The sequence below is a fragment of the Typopeltis vanoorti genome, chromosome 7 (assembly GCF_054136105.1).
Source record: "Typopeltis vanoorti isolate ZY-2024b chromosome 7, IOZ_Tvanoo_1.0, whole genome shotgun sequence".
Taxonomy (NCBI): Eukaryota; Metazoa; Arthropoda; class Arachnida; order Uropygi; family Thelyphonidae; genus Typopeltis; species Typopeltis vanoorti.
In genome coordinates, this window is record NC_143555.1 from 17,745,053 (window position 1) to 17,770,658 (window position 25,606).

General features: G+C 36.5%; 1 protein-coding gene across 9 annotated transcripts in view; it reads left to right on the forward strand.

Annotated features, from left to right (window-relative positions):
• The window catches only part of Adck1 (aarF domain containing kinase 1), a 433,204-nt gene that overhangs the window by 79,015 nt on the left and 328,583 nt on the right, over positions 1-25,606 (forward strand). For all 9 annotated transcript variants that reach the window (XR_016548573.1, XR_016548574.1, XM_090395708.1 and 6 more), the window contains one exon: positions 15,713-15,796. Coding sequence is in view for 7 of the 9 variants with exons in the window: in XM_090395708.1 (XP_090251834.1) it covers positions 15,713-15,796 (84 nt within the window). In the remaining 2 variants the exon portion in view is untranslated. The remainder of the gene's footprint in view (positions 1-15,712; positions 15,797-25,606) is intronic.

Sequence of the window (25,606 nt, forward strand, 5' to 3'; positions counted from 1 at the left end):
CTAATTTATCAGCTGCTTCATTGTAATCAATGCCTACATGAGCAGGAATCCATTGTAAAATGCAACTTTTTCCTAAACACTTTAGTTGATTAAGAGTTTATGGATGTATTGTGTGAGCTTGGTATTGCCATTTTTGATTGCCTGTATAGCTGATCTTGAGTCACTGTAAATTATAATTCCTTCAGATTGTTGAGATGATGATAGTTTTAAGTTTTTATTTATGGTGTAGAGTTCGCTGGTAAAATTGGAAGCGATTCTCCCAGATCCAACTTTTATTGAAAGTTTTTCACCTTTTGGGAGTAGAAGGAGAACACCAGCACCTTCATTAATCATATTGGTGTCTGACGATCCATTGGTATAACAAATAACCTGTTTGGAGGATGAAAGAAGGGTGATAGTATTTAGGCCTTTTTTTTGTACAGAGTTTGGTAAGGTTTAGATTTATGGAGGTATTTGAAGGTAAAGGACCAGAAAATAGAGGTTTATGTTTATTGTTTCTGTGGTCATTTAGCTGATCAAGACCTATTTCTTTCCTGATAGTGTCATCATATTGTAAAGTTGATGATCTGTGAAGTCTGCATTTTTGGTTCCAGTGTTCATAAGTTTTTAGGGAGATGTGATCACTTTGGTAGCTTTTGATATTATTTATGAATTTTATGGTGGCAAATTTTCGTCTGGCCTCCAGCAGGTCAAGCCCACATTCCTGTTGGGCTCTGATGTTGTTGGTGAATGAGACTGCACCAATGATAATCTTGGATACTTTTGCTTGTATTTTGTCTAATTTTTTCTTTATCGATGAGGCCGAAGGTGACCAGATAGGTGCTGCATATTCCATTATTGGCCTTATTAGTGTAGTGTAAGTAGTTTTGAGGATTTTTGGCTTTGCGCCCCAATTTGTTCCACAAAGCCTTTTCAGTATATTTAATTTTTTTAGAGCTCTGTTGGAAGTGTTAGAGATGTATTGTGCAAAACGTAATTCCCGATCAAGCATAATACCAAGGTATTTTGATTCTAGTAGTAAGACTTATACGTTGGTTAGACATAACTGGTAATTAATTTATGGAATTAACAACGCATATGAAGTATATTAATTAAAGATAACTTTAATGAATCACTTCTATATTTCGGCAATGTCACATTGCCATCTTCATGCACTAAGGAACTAACAAAGCAAATGAGGAAGAAAGTAAGAAACTACTTTTGTTCCTAAAGTCCTAATGGTGCCCTCTTGCGGGCTAATTTGGTAGTCTTGGCAGTTGGGCTGAAGTTCTCATAATGAAAGTCTCCCAAATTTGGGGCAGTTTCATGCACCCGAATTTGTTGAGGTTAGGAACGTTTTTTAGAGCTGCTGAAGATTCTTTGAATAATCTTTCATATTTAAACTTGCTGCGATGGATTATTTTTGTTTTCTTCCAACGAATTTTATGGTGGGTATCTAAGGCATGGTCTGCCAACCCAGAGCGGCTGTACTGGTGAAACCAGATGTAGTCTTGGTGTTCTGAAATCCTGATATTTGTTGTTCTGCCTGTTTGGCCAAAGTAGGACAATTTGCAGCTGCAAGGGACCTGGTATACACCAGGTAGGTCTAGGGGAAGTGGTTGGTCTTTGGTAGCGCGGATAAGGGATGCCAACTTTTTATATGGTCTGTAACAGGAAGTAAGGTCATATTTTTTGAGGATATTAGTTATTTTTTCAGAGGTGCCCTGGATGTAGGGGATAGTGATAGACTTGGTGTAGTCTTTATTGTGGAGGGGGGGAGGGGGGTTGTGGTTTATAGGTTTTAGTATTTTTTGGATTTTTTTGGGGTTATAGCCATTGGCTAAGAAAGTGTTGAGGATGTGGTTTAGTTCCATAGTCAGGGCCTTGTGATCTGAGCAGATTAATTTTGCCCTGTTATATAGTGTTTTTATCACCCCATATTGTTGTGAGGGGGGGGGGATTGCTGGTGAATGTATCTGCCAGTGTGGGTGGGTTTTCTGTAAACAGAGAAAACCAAAGATCCATCAAGCTGGCGGGTGATTAAAGTGTCTAGGAAGGGGAGGGTGTTGTTTTCCTCTTTTTCTAAGGTGAACTGGATTCTGGGATGTTGGTTGTTTAAGTGTGTTAGGAAGGAGTGGAGTGTGTGTGAGCCATGTGGCCAAATAGCAAACACATCATCCACATAACGAAGCCAAATTTTTTAGAATCTCTTCTGATTATTTGATTTTAGCACTAGTGCGCCAGATGGCTATATCATCTGCTTAGCAAGTTACTTTTGTGTCTTCTGTAAGGTAGGGTTGAATGTTATTGACATATAGAAGGAATAGTAAGGGACTGAGTACTGAGCCCTGGGGAACAGCAGCCCAGGTTCTCTGCTCTTTTGATATTGCTGCATTGATTCTAACTTTGATCTTTCTTCCTCTAATGAAATCAGCAATCTAGATTAAAGCGTTTCCTCTAATTCCAATATCATGTACTGTTTGTATTAATTTTTTGATCCAAACACGATCGAAAGCAGCAGTCATATCAAGGAATATGGCAGTTGCCTTTTTTGTTGGTTTTTCCTGAAATGAGTCCATTATTGTTTGACAGAAGGTGGAATAATTGATCTGTTGTCGAATGATGGGTTCTATAGGCAGTTTGGTAGTAGTTGATTTTTTTATTTTTTGTCAGCCAGTGCATAAGCCTGGAGTGTATGATTCTTTCAGTAATTTTACAAAGTATGCTAGTTAATGCGATAGGTCTATAATTTTGACATTCTTCAGCATTTCTGTCAAGTTTCAGGATGGGTACAATTACTGATTTTTTCCATTCTTTTGTAAATTTGCCTGTTCGCCAAGAGGTATTGAGAATGTCCAGAAGTTGTTCTTTGGCATTTTTGCCAAGGTGTTTGACCATATGACCAAAGATAAGATCATTACCAGGAATTTATTAGGTGCAGTTTTCTCGATTCATGAATTTAGCTCACTTAGTGTAAATTCTTCGGAGTAGATGTCATTAGTTTGGTATATTCTTGCTTGTTTTAGTGTTTTACTTGTGAGTTTATTGAGGGTCTTGTCCTCTCTGTTATACTGAAGTTTGGAGTTGTTTGAATAGGTTTTTGCCAGTGTGTTTGCAATTTCTTGATTTGTAATAGCTTGTTTCCCAGCATTTATGATGAAGTTGGTTTCCTGTTGGTTCTCTTTTTTGATATTGTTGTCTAGGATTCTAATAATGTTCCAGTGGCTGTCTTTTCTTGGATCCAGGTTACTGCAAAGCTCTGCCCATTTCTCTTGTTTGTACATCCAAATTTCCTGCTCTCTTTTGTATGTTATGTCCATTAATTTCTTTCTGTATTCATCAGTTTTATTAATTCTGAATTGTTCGTTGATATTTTCTCTTTCTGTAATCATTGAATCAATATTGCGATCTTTCCAGTATGGTATCCAGGTGTTTTTCTGCTTGCCTCTTGGTATTGTTGTTTTGGCAGCTTTACTGATGTGTGAAGTAAGGATTTGTAATTTTCTGTCGAGGTTTCCAGAGACAGGTTCATCTTGACAGAGGCTCTCCAAGGTTTGAGTAAACCTTGTCCAGTCAGCTTTTCTGAAGTTCCATGTCCTTTTGATTTGCTGTTCTTGATCAATCTTGAAGTTTAGTGTTGTTATTATGGGTCTGTGGTCACTGATGGCATTCCCAAAATTTTCCATTGTGCACTTGATACAATGCTATAATTAATAGCTGTGATGTCAATAGCAGATTCAGTTCCTATAGTTTTAGAGAGATAGGTGCTCTGTCCATTGTTAATTGTTGTGAGTTCCAAATCTGTAAAGAGGTCTTCCAATTATTGACCTTTATGGTTTAAATCGGGGGAGCCCCACGTTGGGATTTTTGCATTTAGGTCACCAAGTATAATGGTTGCATCAGTTGGAGATTCGCTTAGCTTTTCAATAATGTCTGTATCAATATTTGTATTATCAGGATGGTAGACATTTGTGATTGAAATAGAATGGTTTGGGAGATGTATTTCAACAGCTTGAGCTTCTGTCGAACTTTATTATTTAAATATTGATTTAGGGTGATTTCTTTGAATTTGATTTCACATCATCATCAAATTCCTGCCATGTACCCTCAAGGGGTGTACAGGATATGTTAGTACTACATGAAAAAAATTACATCATTACTAACTTCCTATCTACAATTTTCCTCTAAATCAGTCTGTTACTCGTCAAGACTCCAACATTATCAGATCTTATATTTCTATCATCTAAGGCACTTTGTACCGTATCAATCCACCTATATCTCGGTCTTCCTCTGGGTTGTTTTGCTGCCAACCTGGCAGAGAACACTTGTTTTGCTAATCTTTCTTCGCCCATTCTGTTTAAGTGACCATACCACATGAGATTAGCTCTGCTAACGCATTCCTGGATGTTGACAATGTCAAGTTCTTTTCTAATATCCTCATTTTTAATATGATATTGAAATTGATGCCATCTGTTCACATCTGATTATAGGCATGAACCGATAGCATCAATGGCCTGAACAGATGCCATTGATGCCATCTGTTCACACCTATAATCTTTCTCAGAACTCTCATATCTGCGGTCGCTAGTCTTTGGTCAAGTGTTTTACTTCTGACCCAGCTCTCAGATCCATAAGTTAAAACTGGTTTGAACACGATCTTGTATACAGCTAATTTAGTATTCCGACTAATTTCTCTCTTATTCCATATGAATTGACTTCCCACCATTCCAGCTTTGCTGATTCTGTTGTCTATTTCTATATTTAATTTACCATCTTAAGTAAAAATCGTGCCTAAGTAGCTGAACTGTTTTACTTGTTCCACAGGTTCTCCATTCACAACACAATTGACATTTTCAATGATTCTGCCTACTTTCATTGTCTTTGCCTTTTTATTGCTGACCTTCATACCATATCTATTACAACAGCTATTCAATTTAGTCAGAGAATCTTGCAGACTTGTAGCGGATTTATTTAGAAGTATAACATCATCCGCATAAAGCAAAGAGCTGACATTAACATCTCCAATTTTGATATCATGTTTAACACCACTTTCCTTCATAATGTGATCCATATAGATAATGAATAACAGAGGGGATAATGTACATCCTTATCTCACACCAGATTTACCATTAAACCATCTTCCTGTACTTGCTTCAATTCTAACTGCTGACATACAACTCAAATAAAGACTAAGTATTGCTATATATAATGATCAAATGACACCATACAACTGTAGCGTTTTGAATAGCTTCTCTCTTGGCATCTTGTCATATGCCTTTTCCAAATCGACAAAACTTAAATACAGATCTTTGTTATATTCCCATGCTTTCTCGACTATTTGTTGTAAAGTGAAGATCTGATCCTGACAGCTTCTATTTGGGCTGAATCCAGCTTGTTCTTCACCAAGCTTTTCTTCCACAATTCATCTCAACAGTTTCTCAAGTATACTTGCATAGATCTTGCCAGGCTCAGTAGGGAAATACCTCTGTAATTCTCACATTCAGTTTTATTTCTCTTTTTATATATGGGTACTATGAGAGCTCTACTCCAATCATTGGGAATTCGTCCCTCTGTCCAGGCTTTCTGAACTATGCAGTGCAACCACTGTAAGACTCTTATACCACCATACTTCAGCATTTCTGGTCGAATATCATCTACTCCTGCTGCATTTCCACATTTCAAGTCTTTGATGGCTATTTCTACTTCAAGTATGGATATGTATTCCTGACTGCATGCCTGGTCAGTGTTTTTTACCACTGTGCTGTCATCACTGCATGTTTCATTTAGCAGTTTTTCAAAGTAGTTACTCCATACTTCAAGGATATCTTTTCCTCCTGTTTTCATGTCACATTTATCATCTATAACTCCTTTTACAGCACTCTTTCATCCATTCCTAAGCTTCTTCAACAACCTCCAGAATATTTTCCCACCTTCTTGATATTTATTTTCTATATTCTTGCCAAAGTCCTCCCATGACTTTTGTTTAGCTAGTTTTACACAGTGTTTAGCATTCTTGCATTTGTCTCTGTATTCTCTAAGAGTGCAAGCTGACTTATTTGCCAGGAACTTTTGATATGCTTTCTTCTTTTCCTTCACTACCTCTTTAACTTCCTGTGTCCACCAGGGAGTTCTCATTTTTTTATCCTTGTAGACAACCTCACTACATGCCTCTCTGGCAGAATCAATCAATGTTTTCTTCAGAGTTTGCCACTGAATCTCCAAGGTTTGATTCCTGTTCTCAAACTCTTTCATTTTTTCTTCGGTAATCTTTGTGTATTTTAGTCTACAGTTCACATCTGAGAGCTGCTCAACTTTTATTCACTTTAAAACTTTCTTACATGTTATTCTTTTCAATATGAAATTCAGTTTTATCCTGCTCAAGACTAAATAGTGATCACTTCCAATTTCAAATCCTCTGTACACTCTGGTGTCCTGCACCAGGGAGAAAACATCACTATCAACAATAACATAGTCAATGAGACTTTTCTTATTCCTTGCCTCTTCTCTCCCTGTGAATTTGTGCACATTTTTATGTTGGAACATAGTGTTAGTAATAACCAATCAATGTTCTGAGCAGAAATCCAACAGGGATTTGCCATTATTATTAGCTTTGCTCTTTTCTTCAAATTTTCCTAAAGGGTCTTCAAAAGAATTGCAAGCCTGCCACCTGCTCTTTCCTCTCTATCCTTCCTAAGAACTGTGTATCCTTTGATACTGAAGTTCAGATTTTTGTTAATTTTGTTTCTTGTAGACAAGGTTTCTCAAATACTTTCTACTAGACTAAAATGATAGATTTATATATTTATTATTCATTTTAAAGGTATGGGAAATTCTGAAGAGTTGTTTTTCTTTTATAAACAAGCATTATAAAATATAAGGTATAAGGATATTGTTTTTGTAAAGCATGTATTTAAGTTCATTCATTTTTCTCTGAGTACCGTTGATATTCAGTTGTAAAATGTTAATATGAGTTCTCATAGCATATTTATCATCAGGAGCCTAGACTGCAGCCCCAGACGCGTCGACTCCCCCTATGCAGTAGCATTGGTTGATATCTTTTTATGACTCTTTATTAGAAAATATATGCCGTTGCCATGTTAGTCACCTTTAAATTGGACCATAAGAAATTTGGTCAAGAGCTTCAAGGGTGGGGGTGGGGCGAGGTGGTGTGGCTAAGTTTGAAACATCAAGTACCTCAAAATGAATAACACACTCCATCTTTAGTAATACAAAAACTGCATGCAGTAGCTAGTTAGAAACATGATAAGAACATAAACAGTTGACTAATTATTCAAGGCAAGTGTTTTATGCAATCAATGATGTGCTTCATGGTTGAAATACTTTCTACTAGACTAAAATGATAGATTTATATATTTATTATTCATTTTAAAGGTATGGGAAATTCTGAAGAGTTGTTTTTCTTTTATAAACAAGCATTATATATATATATATATATATATATACTATAGTATGAATAATTGTCATTCCAATTCACATTAGGAATTCATATTAATATAAAAAACTGGGAAATTTATTGCACAGTTTTTTATAGTGGTGAATTGAAATGTAGTAGTGAATTGAAACTTCCTTAATATTCAGGCGATGTGTTCGGAAATACAATACTAGATAAAAGGAAATGGAAACCTTTTCTCTTTTGCTGAGAAAATGGAGTGTAACCGTCTTTGGATGATATGGGGATTCTATCCAGTGTCGAATCTAACTGTAGCATCACTGGAATGATGGTTTGAGCTCTGCTGAATGATGTTTTTACCATGCTTTGTTTCTACAAAAGGTGATGAGTTGAGTTCATCTGTGTGTGTATCTACTTGTCAAGTAAGTTTGCAGTATATGGAAGTGGCAAGGAATACCATCAGAAGTTTGGATGCAAAACATTTAGGAATGGTTTTCCATTCCTAAATTGCCTTGGCAAGATCACTCTCGCCAATCAGAGGCAATTTGACCACCTTGGTTATGGATAAATCTTGTTATCCTTTGACCAAATCCAACACTCTTATACTCCTGATTTGTCCTCTACCACATGCTATTTTAAGTAATTATTTCTCAGTATGTGTATATATTTCATTTCCTTCCTGCCTTTCTAGTGGACTAAATCCTTTTGATCTTTCCTCCTTTCAGTCTGTGGCTCCATAATTGAAGTCCCCATTGCAATTACTTGACTTGCACTCACTGTACTGATTTGCTGATATATGACTTGAACATCATCCTTGGAATCCCCCACCCCCAGCCTATAGCAGCCAGTTTTATAATACTTTGTTCTATTGACCTCATCTCACATCAGATTCCTCAAAAGAACTGCCATGTGCTTTCCTGTCTTTTACTCTTACTGCAGTTCATCTGCATTATCAGTACCCTGTGACTCATCCTGTCTTCTCTATCCTCCTTGAAAGTACTAAACCCTTCGCATTCTATCCCTGTAATGTTAGCCGAGTCTCACTAATACATATAACTTTTGGCAAGGCTGCACTAACCAGTGATGAAAACTTCTCCCTCTTATTCCTGATACCTCTAGCATTAGTATACAGAGACTGCAGCATCATCTTAGATCCCAACCACTTTTACATCTTAAATTGACTGCCCTATTCAATTTTGTTGCTCGAAAGAGACTATATTCCACATTATTTGGTCATTCTCTCAAGCATATCTCCATCCACTCTAACTCCCACCATGTGGGCACCTATTCATGGTGGAGGGGGGGGGGGACCTCCCAGTGATGGCACTGGTCCTTTTCATTCTTCCTCGTTTCCTTTGCTTTTTTCATGTATTCTTTTTGCTTTACTTCTCCTGACACTTTACCTCACACTGCATGGCAAACACAGCAGCATTTGCCATGCAGTGTGACCTGTGAACATCTGGATGATGTCCTTGCACTATTTTGGCCTCAGCTTTGGCAAGACAAGCGGTCTTGGATAGGATCAATCGGCTAGTTTGTTTGCCTGCAAGGGTCAACGGTGTTGCCAAATCTGTGGTGCTGGTATAGAGTCCAGGGTAGCACCAGCTTTCCACTCTCAAGTTCAGTCATTGCTTGCTGGTCAGTGGGTATTCCATCATATTATCAACCCCAGATCTCTTGTCTCCCCTACTTCCTCTGGTATAACTCCTTCCATAGAGAATGCAGCATCCCATCGATGTTTCCCAAACCTCAAGACCTTACATTTTGCTGCATTAAACTGAAACCCCCATTCATTTGCCCATCTATCTAGCTTATTTAAATCCTCTTGCAGGGCTACCACATCTGCACTATTACTAATAATCCTTCCCAGCTTCGCATCATCTGCAAACAACTGAATATCCCCCTGCAATCCACTGGCTATGTCATTGATATAAAGGTTAAACAATATAGGTCCTAGTACTGAGCCCTGTGGGACCCCACTTGTAACCCTCTGCCTCCTGGAAACTGCTCCACCATACACAACTCTCTGATACCTATCAGACAGCCAATCCTGAATCCAGTTGACCAATCTGACATCCAGACCCATGTGCTGCAACTTAAATATCAGCTTATCATGTGGCACCCTGTCAAATGCCTTTGCCAAGTCTAAGAAAATTGAAGTATATGCCTTTCCCTCATCTAATGTTCTTGTAACTTTATTATAAAAGGCTAGCATATTGCTAAAACAAGAGCATCCTTTCACAAATCCCTGTTGATTCTCACAGATAACATTACCCTCATCTGCCCAGTGCTGTATACGGTCCCTCACTACTTTCTCCAAGATCTTAACAACTACTGATGACACACAGACTGGCCTATAATTAGACACTTCCAGTCTGTTACCACCCTTATGCAATGGCACTATCTTACCTTCCTTCCATTCCCTGGGCACCTTTGCCGAAGCCAGACATTCATTGAAAAGCCACATTAAAGGCACTGTCAATTCCCTAGCACATTCTCTCAAAACTCGTGGTGAAATACCATCCAGTCCCACAGCTTTACTGACATCCAGAGTACTCAGTATCTGAAACATGCTCTCCTCCTGTACTTCCAGACCTCAAACCAGTCCTATCCCTCTAGCATTAAAACTGACTCCTCCAGGATGAAATACTCCAATAAAGTGTTCATTGAACTATTCCACTATGTCCTCTGCATCAGTCACTCTATTCCCATTTTTATCCCACAATATCATTCTTCCACAGTCATTTCTCCTCCTACTGGCCACATATCTAAAAAATTCCCTAGGATTTTCTTTGGATCTTAGGGCCAATCTCCTCTCATATTCCAGTTTCGCTTTCCATACCACAGTAGTCCCTCTTCTGGCCTGTGTCTTATATTCCTCATGCATCTCTTCACCTGTCTCCTTATATCTCTTCCGTAGCCTCTTTTTCGCATGCAATTCCTGTTTAATATTGTTTGTCATCGACTTTACTCCAAATTGCGTCCTCTTCTTCAATCGTGGTATACAACTTACCATTGCTGATAACAAATATTCTTTCACAATTTCCCATGCACTAGTGATATCCCGGCCTTCCAATTCCTCCCTCCATGAAACTTCCCGAAGTTGACGTCTAAGACTATTATAATCACCTGCCTTATAATTCCACATAAGTTCCCGTCTCTTTGATACTCCTGCATGTCTATTCATTTTCCAAGTCAACACCATATGGTCACTCTCTCCAACTGGTGGGAGAGACGTCAACTCAATTATTATCAACTCTTCTGATGCTCTAACCAAATCCAAAACTTTTGAACCTCTTGTTCCTTCTGTTACATGTTGCCTAAGACATTTGTCCCTCAAGAATTCTAGAAATTCCATTCCCCTATTGCTACATGCATCTTCCTCTCTCCAATTTATACTACTTAAGTTAAAATCTCCCATAACAATCATTCTTCTTTGCACTTGCCAAACTTAGCTGTCTAAACATCTCCTGGTCCCCATCCTCTGTGCTCCTGGGTCTGTAGCAACACCCCACTAAATATCCTGTCTTGCCTACCTCTACCTCACACCATACGCTCTCAAAATCATTTGTCTCACTTCCTTCCAAATTCTCCACTCTTAGAGGACATAGGTCATCACTTATCATAAGCAGTACCCCACCACCACGCTTTCCCCTCCTATCCTGACGAAAAATGCTATACCCAGCGACTTCTATTCCTGTTGTTATATTCCCTTCTGTCAACCACGTCTCAGTGATCGCAATAATTTTTGCCAGGCTGATGCTATCTGCGCCACCAATTCCTCTCCCTTATTCCGGATACTCCTGGCATTAGTATAAAGCATATAAATGCCATTGTTTCTATACCCAGCATTATCCCTTCTAGACTCCACTGGGCTCAGTGTTACCTGACATTGTCTCCCTTCTCCCAAGTATCCATTCCCACAAGAGGCCACCCCTGCTATCATCCTCCCTGGGACACACCGACTCGTTCAGAACAGCAATCTCTCCAGATGCCTACGTCCTTCCTCATTCAAATGTAAACGGTCTCTCACATACAATTCCTCTCTTTCCTCAAACGCACTCCAAGCATCCACATATACCAGTCCTCTCTTGTCACACATTCTCGCTATTATGCCATTCAATATCACCGCTCTCCTGCTCAGCTCATCATTATCATACCTAGGCAATACGCACACTATTTTTCCTCTCTCTGTCTTCTTCCATACAGTCTCAAGCAAAAATCTCATATCTCTCGCTGCCCCACTTACATTACCACTCAAGTCATTCGTTCCTACCATCACAATCATCTCATCCACCCTTTCACCTCTGTTAATTGCCATAGCCACCCTTTCTATTGTTCCTCCTGGCAGACACTCCTCACGCATCCTATCTTGAACACCACGGATCATTGAGTCGCCATACATTATACCTCTTACCATTCCCTCGCTCCTATTGTTTCCATTCTCTCCTCTTCTTTCATTCCCATATCTCTCTCTCTTCTACTGTTTCCATTCTCTCCTCTTCTAGCACTCCCATACATCTCTCTCATTCCCTCTCTCCTACTGTTTCTATTTTCTCCACTTCTAGTGCTTCCATATTCCTCTCTCATTCTGTCTCTCCTACTACTGTTTCCATCCTCTCGTCTTCTAGCGTCTCCTACCATTTCCATTCTCTCCTCTTCTCGCACTTCCATATCTCTCTCTCTCATATGATAAAGAATGCATGAAATGTTTGGTGAAATTTGCAATCTCTGTCATGGTGTGGGCTTGTATGATCACAGAGGGTCCAGGTAAGCTGTGTACGAAAGAGTCGATTCCAAAGTGTACCAAGAAATTCTTGAGCGCTTTATGTTACTGGCATCACAAGGTTTATATGATGGTAATTTCCTTTTTCAGCAAGATTCAGTTTCTTGTCACACTTCCAAGTCCACTACTACATGGCTCGAAGAAAGTCAAATCAATGTAATTCCTTGGCAGGCAAACTCATTTAGATTTAAACTCCATTGAGAATTTGTGGTGTATTATGAAGAAACACCTTCAAGAAGTTGTCCCAAGAGACAAAAATGAACTTGTTTCTAGTCTGCAGCCCATATGGGCATGTTTTGATAAAAAAAGACTGTGAACTGCTAGTTAATAATATGCCCAGCCATTTACGAGCAGTCATAAAATCTAAGCGGGATACAACAAAGTACTAATTATCATGTTGTTTCCCTTTGACTGTCATTTTTGTGCATTTATTTTTGCATTATTCTAATTTTATGAATGTTTTCAAATAACAGTTCTCTTATAATTTATATTACATTTTTATGTGTTTACATAGTTTTATAATCTACAAAAGTATGTAGATTTAGATGATGCTAATTCATATTTGTTAATAAATATTTTCTATGCAATAAATTAGAATTACAAATCATTCAACACATTTTCTTTGATATTCTAATTTTTTGATTCAGAGGTGTATAATTGATTTTTTGACCTAAAAAAAAAAAAAAGACTAACTTGGGAACCACCCAATGTAAGGTCTAGAAAACTTACTTGTATTGGCCACTAGATTCAAACCTGTAATGGTCTTTTTTCTGATGATCTAGTTTTAGCAAGATTTTTTTTTTACTGGGAAGGATAGGATAGGATATTACTATATTAAAAAAAAAAACATAAAAAAAATTCTTGCTTTCATCCTTACTTTATTCAAGCATAAAGAAATCTGTATACAAGTCATGAAAATGACCTGCATATTTAGAGCATTTGTCTTCATATCAAGTAGCACAATGTGTTCCATAATGCACAGCATACATTCGCTTCTTAGGTATGTGTAACAATGTTACCCATTATAATTTGCATAATTTTTACATATGAAACTTTCATTTATGCATGATCTTTGGATTGGAAGTTCCTTCTTTCAGGGTCACACGGTGGTCAGCATCCATTATGTAGAATTTATGGAGACAAAAACATGTTAGAGCAATTAGTTTACTTACAATTAAGAAAATAACACTGGATGTTTCGATCTGTATATCAAAGTCATCATCTGGAAAACATACATATAAACACAACACTGGCTACATGACACTACACAAAAGTAAGATAAATTTAACTGCTTTGTTAATTGTTTACACTAGCCTGACATCTGGAGAAAAAATAAAAATTAATTAAAATAAAAGAAATATTTAAATAAAACAAAAAATATACATAATAAATATAATAACACACAGATGATTAAAAAAAATTTTCAGTGGAACCACATCAAATGCATCTCTACAGTCCTATTATCATAAGGTTTTCTTGTGTTGGAGTTCTGCCATCATGTTTAGATTGGAAGAATAAAAGTGGTCCCACTGCATATATTTTCTCAGAACATCATGAAATAGATTAATACATTTCAAAACAACTGCTATTAGAATTGTTCCGATTTTTTTTTTTTTTTTTTTTTGTATATTCTCTAGTATATTTATCTTCCTGGCAAAGCTGTTAGTTTGAAACAGTGAAACATGTAGAAGTTTTGTTTATTACTGTATAAAATCTGAGTAAATCGCACATGTAATTTCTGTCAACTATTAGAGTTCATTAAATCAGGGTTCAAAGAACATTATAGATGATATGAAAGATTTCTCATTGCTCTACCTATCATACTGGGTCTCTTTGGTTTCCCTGCAAGACGGCAGCATGCATGGTGTGGGTGTGTCAAACCTTGATTCCCTACAGTGATAGACAGGAAAACCTTCTCTCCAATATGAAATTTGTACGAATTCTTCCTGCTTTCTCTGCTTTATGACTATGCAATATGAACTGAAATATCAATAACATCTTAAGTGGTTGCCGAACACAGAGAAAACCATTGAAGAATCCCCCCTTCCCCTCCCACATAAAACACTAGGAAATATTGAATTAGCATTCCAAAAACATATTGGAAAACAGGGTGCTACAAATGACTAACTCCATATTGGTCAATTAATATTTGTAGAATTACTAATGCAAAATCATCGTAAGATGAAAGCAGGAAGAGATGTTCATTGTTAACTTACTCTCTTTAAAAGATCCAGAAGAAACACAACAGGTTATCATTTTTAAATGATAACCTGTTGTGTTTGAAACCCAACAAATATCATTTTATTTGTTGGGTTTCATTAAAATTGCTAACATTAATAACTCAGTAATTTTCCATTTGCCAAATACAGTTTACTGAACCAATGTTTGGTAAACTAAAGTGTGGTTCATTTCACTAAAGCAAGACTTTGTTCACAAAGACATGCCACTCACCATTTTGTCATCTGTATCAATTGGAAGTTACCATTTTTAACAAGCCAGTATGGTTACTAGTACAAGCAAAATATCAAGCTTAGCAGATTGTGGTCCTAAGAAAAGCATGATCAATTTGGATCCCCAGTTAATACATTTGAGGGGGGGGGGCTAGTAAACTAAGTTTCTCTCTCTCTCTCCCTCTCTCTCTCTCATTTTCTCTCCATCACCTTCATTCATCAGATCTCTCCATGCATGCATCCATCTATCCATCCACTCTACTAGCATACCATATTACTATATGTATCCTACATGGAATCATACTTAGAATTCCACATCACCTTTCATGTCATATTCAAAGTTCAAGAATTTTTATGAACGAATGCATATGAAATGCCCACAGTGAATTAACTTTCCAAGCTTAAAGACTTAAAAAGCAGAAGAAACAGCTGTATAACTTGAAAAAATTCATGCATTAATTTTATTTCAATTTTATATTAACTTTATATTTTTTAACTTTCATTTATTTTAAATTCGCTCTCTCTCTCTCTCTCTCTCCCACTTTTTTATGTGTATGCATAGACACACTGTACCATGCAGGCTTTCAAAACCAGCTTCAATGTAATAGGGTAGTTAATCCTTATTCCTGTATTCTCTTGTGTGTGTGTTCGTGTTCTTTTGACTAGTTTGCCTGTTTTGTGGAATGAAAAACTCGAGTTTCTGAGAGAAGAAACTCTGCCACTTCCGACTAACTCACGTTCAAATGAAAAGTCCAGGTCTTTCCAAGTAAAGGACATCATCAAAACTTATCACACATTATCACTATTGATTTAAAATTGCATTGGGCCTTTATTGTCTCTCTCTCTCTCTCTTCATCATGATAATATTTCGATTATGTCTTAAACACCTACATGCTTTGATTGCTCTAATATAATGTCTTTCGTTGCTGCTGTATTTGATATTAGAGCACTGGCTTCATGCCAAGTTTAGATTCTTCACATTATTTAAAACTCATTAAAAAGACTAAGAAAAGATTCAGTACTTACATGCTCAATTTAATGTACTGTTTTAATAAACTTTATAGTGTTTGCTTTTATATCTTTTAGGTGGCCAGAATTTCAGTGGATTATAAAAGCAGTTTATGGAAACTAGATTGCACCACACAGCATTATAAAAAAGCTAAATCAGAGGTAATTTTTTAAATAACTGTAATTTATCTTAAATTTTACAATACAGTGGATTCTGCTTAATTCAGCCACATCATTAATAACATAATTTCACTCAATTAAGCATATGTCCCAATTATGTGAAGTTGCACGTAGAGTTTCAAAGATGTATATGCATAAGACAAAAGACAAGTTTATATAAAAGTTTTTTGTTTATTGGGTAGCAGAATTACTGACCTATAGATGGACTTAAACAATTGCATTTAATTAAATTAAAATATTTTCCATAAAAATAATTTAATTTATATATGTATTAAATGTGCATGCACTTTGTAGTTAATGGCATTCTAGGAATTGGTCAAGTGTAGCCTGTCAGGTATTTTTGATTGATTGCAATTGAACATCATCAGTTTAGTTATCTAATGCAGATATAGGACTGCATTCATTGTCTCCATGGCAATAATAATAATAATTATCATTATTATTATCATTATTATTTTTATTAACATCTGACCTCCATGGAGTCAGAGACTCATCGTGGGATATGCAAACCTCATCCAACCATGCCTTAAACTGATTCACTGTGTCAACATTCACTACACACTCAGGCAACTCATTCTGATCATCAGCCACTCACTATGCAAAGAACCTACTTGTCACTCTTCTGCTCACACCTTCCTTATGCAGTTTCCAGGGATGGCCTCTTCTATGAAAAATTTCTTCCACGTCAACCTGATAACAACTAACTTGTATGTATCAATCATATCACCCCTTCTCCTCCTATTCACTAGGCTTTGCAGTTTACATTCTTTTAATCTGTTTTCATACTTCACATTCTTAAACCACTGACCACTTTTCTGAATCTTCTCTGAACCTTTCTTTTAGGGCTCATTTTTTTTTTTCTTCTCTCAACCCTTTCTAACATATTCTCATCACCATGAAAACCCAGTGACCAGATCTGTGCATAATAATGCATATGAGGTCTGATCAAGGCCTTATACAATGGCATCATAACCTATTTACTTTTGCATGTCATGGGCCTCTGCACCATTGCCATTATCTGATGTGACATCTTCACAAATTGTGCACTGTGGCCCCTGAATTTCAGGTGCTTGTCCACCACCACCACTCCCAGATCTCTCATCTCCTCTACTACCTCCTTTAAAGTTTCCCAACCAAGTGTATACTTTGTATCTCATTGTTGCTTACCAAATTTCAAAATCTTACAATTTGCAACATTGAACTTACAGTTCCACTTGCCTGCCCATTCATACAGTCTATTCAAGTCCTCCTTTAAGGCTTTCCCCAATTTTGCATCATTTGCAAACAGCTGCATGTCACCAGATAAACTCATTCCAATATCATTAATATACATTCTTTTAGGCTTACACGGTGATCCGAGAGAGACAACTACCATGTTTGAGTAAAACTTTAGTTTAATATAAACTAAGATCCACTTTTGACATTTCGGTCTTTATATCAAGGTCATCTTCTGGAGCATATGCACTATATACAGAAAACAAGCTACACTACAATACATGTTTGTTAAACTTATTGACCAACTGTTACAACAATTATTGGCATGACCTCTGGCGGGAAAAAATAAATAAATATAAAAATATACATCAACTAGACTCCTATTAGTAATATTATCTACAGGTTGTAAAATTACATTGGGAGCAACAACAAGTCTATGTGTGTGTATATATATATATATACAGGGTGTTCGGGATAAATTTGACATATTTATAATTAATTATATTTTTCCGTAAGTTACATGTATTAACACACACTTCTCTTCATTTAAAAGTTTGGACCCTTCTTCATTCATATACAAGATGTCAGAAAGGATGGATAGCTGGAACCCACCTGAATCATGGAAGAGAATAACTTGTATCATGATGATTTGTGCCCGCCATCAAAATAAGGATATTACGACTGCTGCCCAATGCTCCCTGAATACAGTAAAAACAATCAGGCATGAACTAGAGACTTGCAATGGTGACTACGAGGATGTAGCAAGAAGAAAGATCCCTAGCAGACGATCTGATTGCGTTCGTACAGCAGAATTCCTCGCAAATCTGCAGGAACAGGTGTTGAAGAATCCTGGCATTGGAATTCGGGCTTTGTTCGTGGAGTTGCTAACTGTAGTCAAGCCCTGGATAACAAGGGTAGCCAATGGTAGGCCGTATGTATGGCAGCAGGATTCGGCCCCTTGCCACACCTCTGGGAAAAGTCAAAAATGGTTGTCTGAAAATTTCTACGACTTCACCAGTCCAAATGTTTGGCCTCCAAACTCCCCAGACCTTAACCCCATGGATTATTTTGTATGGGGCGCAGTTGAAAAAGACACCAATCGCACTTCCAGTAATACAAAAGCCCAGTTAATGGATAAAATTAAAACAGTTTTTGCGGCCCTTCCCAGGGAGACTGTAGCATCAGCTTGTTCGAGGTTCCGAAGCAGAATTGAAGCCTGTGATCGATGCTAATGGTGGTTATTTTGAGTAAATCTTGTTGATAGTATTGTAATTAACTCTGCCTGTAATGTTTTTTGTCAATTCATTAAATTTAATAGATACAAAGAAGATTTTCTTTTTCCTTACGAAACTGTCAAATTTATCCCGAACACCCTGTATATATTAACACCATGATCATACATATACATTCCAACCAGTTGGTATGGAATGGTTTCTAATACTGGCTGAAGGTTGCCTAGAGTCCTGACATATGCTGGACACTACGTGTTAGGTGGGCTGAATGTGTGCCATCCAGATTCTTGGAATTATCATGCTGCCATTATTGTTGATATTTGGGTGATTTATCAGAATTTCGCAGGCTTCCTTAAATTTTCTTTCATACCAGGTTTTAGTATGCTGTAAAGAGCGGGTACATTTCTCGTCGATTTGGTGTAAGGTGTTGAGAGCGTGATCTGAGAGGCCTGCTTCACCAAAATGGTTATTTAATGTGTCTGATGTGTTCTTTCTTATGTATAGGGATTGTACGTCCTGTTTCACCAATGTACAGTAAGTTTCAGGTGCAGTGGATGCAATAAACTCCAGGATGTGCTAATGGAAGGAGAGGATCCTTAGAGGAGTTGAATATGTTTTTAAGTTTAGTAGGTAGTTTAAAGGTGGCATTGAGGTTATAATGGTGTAGGATTTTGTTGATTTTTTCTGATAACCCTTTAATGTATGGGATGGCTATGGTTTTACTGTAGTCTAGATTCCTTTTTGTTGATGTTTTATGAAATATTTCATTGATTATATTTGTTATAGCCATTATTTATGAATGCGTCGCTGATGATTTTTAGTTCCTGTTTCAAAGCTTGCTGGTTCGAGCAAATTGTTATAGCTCTGTTTTTAAGGGTGTTAATGACTCCATATTTTTGTGATGGATGGTGGTATGAATTAGCGTTTATGTATTGGCCAGTGTGTGTCGGTTTGCTGTAGACCGTGAAGGATAGACTGCCTGAAGGAAGATGTGTGACCAGTGTAATGGAAGCAAGTTCTGATTTTCAAATTCGATGGTAAATTGTATGCATTCATGTTGTTTGTTCAGGTGGCTGAGGAATGTGTTTAGCGTTTGTCGCCCATGCGGCCAGATAACGAACATATCGTCAACATATCTAAGCCACACTGTAGGTTTTAGAGTGGCGGAATCAAGAGCACTTTGTTCAAAAGTTCCCATATAGAAGTTAATGATTGGGGGGGGGGGGGGGATAGTGATGAGCCCATTACTGTACCTTCTTTTTGTAGGTAAAATTTATTTTGCCACACAGATAAAGAATAAAACAGAGAAACTACTTAAGTCCGTCACTTCATGGCCATCAGACACGGTTAAAAAACTTATACCCCACTATGCCTGCTCTCCCAGAATATATGGTGTCCCGAAAGTACACAAGCAAAATGTGCCGCTTTGACCTATTGTGGAAGGAATAGATTGCCCTAATTACCACTTAGCCAAGAAATTAACGTCAACACTCAAGGAGTTGGTAGGTTATTTCCCCTCCTACATAAAGAACACGCAGCACTTTATAAACAAAATTAAAACATAACACTCGACAAAGATGACTTAGTCAGTTTCGATGTTTCTTCTCTTTTCACAAATGTCCCAATCAATGACACAATCCTTCTACTACGGAACAAATTTCTGCCCGAAATTACGGCCCTCTTTGCCCACGTACTACGGTCTGGTTACTTTGTGTGGCAAAATAAATTTTACCTACAAAAAGAAGGCACAGCCATGGGCTCGCCACTATCCCCCAATCGCTAATCAACTCCTCTAAGGATCCTCACCTTCCATTAGCACATCCTGGAGTTTATTGATCCACTGCACCTGTAACTTACCATACATTGACGAAACAGGATGTACAATCTCTATACATAAGAAAGAACACATCAGATACATTAAATATAACCATTTTGATGAAGCACGCCTCTCAGATCACGCTCTCAACACCTCACACCAAATTGACTGGAAAAGTACCCACTCTTTGCACCATACTAAAACCTGGTATGAAAGAAAATTTAAGGAAGCCTGTGAAATTCTGATAAACCACCCAAATATCAACAATAATGGTGGCATAATAATTCCAAGAATCTGGATGGCACACATTCAGCCTACCTAACACGTAGTATCCAGCATATGTCAGGACTCTAGGCAACCTTCAGCCAGTATTGGAAACCATTCCATACCAACTGGTTGGAATATACATGTATGATCATGGTGTTAATATATATATATATATATATATATATATACATAGACTTGTTGTTGCTCCCATATTATCTACTGGTTGTAATTTTACAACCAGTAGATAATATTACTGATAGGACTCTAGCGTTGATGTATATTTTCTTTTTCTTTTTTTTTCTTTTCTTTTTCTTTATTTATATTTTTCCGCAGAGGTCAGGCCAATAATTGCTGTAATGGTTGGTCAGTAATTTTAACAAACCATGTAGATTGTAGTGTAGCTTGTTTTCTGTATATAGTGCATATGCTCCAGAAGATGACCTTGATATAAAGATCGAAACGTCGAAAGTGGATCTTAGTTTATATTAAACTAAAGTTTTACTCAAACATGGTAGTTGTCTCCATAATTTTCCAAAATGTATTATTAATATACAAATTAAACAACAATGGGGCCCCCAATTTAGATCCTTCAGCACATCACTAATGCCCCCTGATTCCTCTTTCGGAACACTGAACACCAATATATACAACTTTCTGATACCTGTATGACAGCCAGTCACCAATCCAACTTATTAGTTTGTTATCCAATGCGATTTGTTTCAGTTCAACAGCTTGTCATGTGGCAATGTATCAAAAGCTTTTCCATAATATAAGTTTATTCAAAAAAAAGATTATCCTTCAGCTTTGATAATATCGTAGCTCAGTCAGTATAGACGAAGCCCATTGGTCAGAGAGACCTGAATTCGATTCCTGTCCATGATGTGAGGAACATTTATCACTTTTTTTTTTTTTTTGACTCTTTTTTGACTAAAAGTGAGTTAGTCGATCTCATTTCTCCTGGAAACTTTGATTTTTCATCCCTCAGAACAGGCTAATCAGCCAGGAGAATGCATGCAATTGACAGACAAAAAATTACATTATAACCAATAGCTTCATGTTGGTTTCATAAAATAGTGCTGTTTTATCCATATGGGATAGCACAGATACACAGTTGCTGTATCATTATATGCTAATTAATTTATTCTGGAATAAGCAATTAACGCTATCTCTGCCTCCAAAATAACCAATGTTCCTTTTTGGTTAAATTATTATTATTGTAAAAAATACGAGGGTGGTCTGAAATGTTCTTGGCCTAACAATGAAAAAACGATTTTATAATTTCAAAATTATTTTTGTTTTTCAACATAATCTCCCTTAAGCTAATATATTTATTTCAATGATTCTCCAGTGTCATTATCCCCTCACTGTAGTGATTCTCAATAAGATCTGCAAAATACCATTCTACAGCTGCAATCACCTCTTGATTCGAAGAAAAATGCCGACCAGCGAGGAAGAGTTTTAGTTTTGGGAAGAAATAGAAGTCAGAGGGAGCCAAATCTGGGGAATAGGGTTGATCTGCACTATGAATTGATTCCAACAATTCATAGTGCAGATCCCTTAATTTTCCCATTGCCAAAACACCTTTGTAGACAGGTGCATTGTCCTGATGAAAGATGATTTTTTTCTTCTGCAAACTGGGTCTTTTCTCACGAATTTTTTCATCCAGTCTGGTTAAATGATCGGAATGATATTCCCTTATTGTTTTACCCTTTTCAAGATAATTAAACAAAAATGCCTCTAGCATCCCAAAACACTGATGCCATGACCTTTCCTGATGATGGAACCAACTTTGTCATCTTTGGCGCTGAACAACCGGCTTCTGTGCACTGTTTTGACTGCTGTTTGGATTCTCTGTGTAATAGTGAATCCAAGTCTCATCTATAGTAATAAATCATCGCACAAAATCAGTTTTATTCTTGTTAAAACACTCCAAGCACTGTTCAGAGATTTTCATGTTTTTTATCTGCTTTGAGCAAGCATGGCACCCATCTTGCACAAAGCTTTTTCATTTGCAATTCTTCATGCAAAATATAACCTACACGTTCTTTTAAAATGCCTATAGTCTCAGCAATTTCACACACTTTGACTCGCCGGTCATCCAATACCATATTGTGCTCTTGATCAATGATTTTTGGACTTCCGCTTTTTGGACATCCTTCACATAGTTCATTTTCAAGGCTGGTACGACCATGTTTAAACTTGGCAGCTCATTTCTTAATTGTCAAAAACGAAAGAGAAGAGTGCCCATAATATGAAACACTATATAATGTTACTAAGAAATTATTTTAACATCACCTATTGTAACAACAGAGACACATATCGCATAACACAACCCAGAACAACTCTTTACATCCCTAGACCCTTCAACATCTCATACGGTTTTTTTGTGAGATTGCATCTGATGCCCACGCTACGCATCAACCTACCAATAAATTTAAAACACATAGACAACTACAAAACATCAAAACATGAACTCTGGAAACTATACCAACACAGTTAATATAGCATTAACACTTATATACACATGACAAATCTCAAGCATCCGACATGTACATTCCATCCATAAACAATACCAAACAACATAAATAGTGAAGGCTAATCCTACACTCTTCATAAAAGCTAACCCTAGCTTTGAAGTGGGGGGGGGATTAGCCCACCTCATTCAACTAATCCTCATAATCATAGACTGCAAATTATTGTAATGTATAAGTCAATACTGTGTATAATAATAAATGATGACACTGATATGAAAAAAAAAAGTGTATTTATATTTAAAGAAAAAAATATTAAAAAGAAATAAGATATTTTAAACTGCTTACAGAATTTTGTACAGAGCAGAAAATGTAATATGTCTTAATTGTACATATGTAAATACTCTGTATGATGATAATAGAAAAAAATTATTATCTAGACATTATTCAAATTAAGGGGATATTAAATCCTACATTGTTTTAAAACTGAATAAGAAACTCAAAGATTGGAATCAGAGAATTTCATGCCGAATATAGTAAACTATAAAAGTATCGGAGATTACTAGCATGAGCTAATGCAAGTAGTCCTAGTACGTTGTACAATCTCAGGCAACTCGTTGCAAAGGTGGGGAAAGTTCTGATAGCTAATCTTGGTATTTTCCATAATGTAAAAACACATTTCATAGGAAATGTATGCTGTTATTACATTATGGTGGTCACTACCCAGACCGGTTTCAGCCTTTTTTGAGGCTTCATCAGTGAGTAGCTAGACCAAATAGATACCAAAGGGTATAGCAAAAAGAACTTATATACTCTGCTATACGAGTTGTCAAACAGGTGCAACCATTAAGTTACTTAAATATAAGGAGCCAATAGGCTTCATTTCAGCGATATAAACATTATTCAAATTAAGGGGATATTAAATCCCACATTGTTTTAAAACCAAATAAGAAACTCAAAGATAATAATATTTATTGTTATTGCATATATAGAGTGTAAAAAATGCAAAAAAAAAATCTAATATTCATCATTGTTAATGTTATAATAATATATGTTGTGTAAATGATTATTATTGTTATTATTATTATTATTATTTAAAAAAATATCATGTAGTACCAGTATCTGTTATGCACAATTCTGTTAATGTAATGTATTATAAATACTAAACGTGGGTGGTCAGAAAATTTCTCGGCTTATAATTTCCAAAATTATTTTTATTACATCTCAAGATAAAAGAGGGGAAAAGGAAGATGAGATGAGATGAGAACATAATCTTCCTTAAGACTAATACATTTCCCATCCCTTTAGTGGTTCTCAGTAAGATGTGCAAAATACTCCTCTACAGATGCACTCACCTCTTGATTGGAAGAAAAACTCTGAGCAGCGAGGAAGATTTTTAGTTTTGGGAAGAGATAGAAGGCAGAGGGAGCTAAATCTGGGGAATAGGGTGGATCTTTCAACAATTCATAGTACAGATCCCTTAATTTTTCCATTGCCAAAACACTTTGCAGGCAGGTGCACTGTCCTGATGAAAGATGATATTTTTTCTTCTGCAAACTGGGTCTTTTCTCACGAATTTTTTTATCTAGTCTGGTTAAATGATCGGAATAATATTCTCCCGTTATTGTTTTACCCTTTTCACAATAATTAATAAACAAAATGCCTTTGGCATCCCAAAACACCAATGCCTTGACCTTGTCTTCTTTGACACTGAACAGTCAGCTTCTGTCCACTGTTTTGACTGCTGTTTGGATTTTAGTGTGTATTGGTGAATCCAAGTCTCATCCATAGTAATAAATCAATGTACCAAATCAGTTTTATTTTTGTTAAAATGCTCCAAGCACTGTTTGGATATTTTCATACAAGTGCTTTTTTGATCAGTGTGGCACCCATCTTGCACAAAGCTATTTCATTTGCAATTCTTCATGCAAAATATATCCTACATGTTCTTTTGAAATGCCTACAGTCTCAGCAATTTCACGCACTTTGATTCACCAGTCATCCAATACCATGTACAATGATTTCTGGTGTTGTTACACTTTTTGGATGGCCATCACATGGATCATTTTCAAGGCTGGTACAGCCACGTTTAAACTCGGCAGCCTATTTCTTAATTGTTGATAATGAAGGAGAAGAGTGCCCATAAACTTTTATGAACTTTGAATGAATTTCTTTTGGCATTAAACCTTCTTTTACAAAGAATTTTATAATTGCATGGTACTCAATTTTATCCATTTCAAGGGATACAGACAACACTTTGGCTTCTGACAGCTGTATAAAAATTACCATTTAATCGAATGACTTGCAATTTCACATGGATGCTTATGACAGATGTACCAACTTAGGAAAAAAAAAATTGCCAATAGTGTTGCCATTTATGATTGAGGCCGAGAACTTTTCAGACCACCCATGTATGTATATATATATATATATATATATATATATATATAAAAATAATATTGTATATATGTATGTAATTTACCTCAGAAAATAAACGTATGTAATTTATCTGAGACATAATAAAAAAAAATCATAAAAAAAATATTACCAAACCAGCTTCTTTCTCCTCTTTAATTTCTCTGTCATCTTTGTTTTTGAACATTTCCCCTCATGTTTTCTCCAAGGAATACAGATCTAGTGAAGAAACATCTCTGTAGATTTCTTCTGTCATTGATCACTTGCCTACACCACTCTGATATGTTTTATATCTTCCAACCTTTTTCTGTGTCAGTTTGATATTAAAGAAAGAAAGAAAAACTAGTCAGCTGTTGTGAGTTAATAAATTAAAATG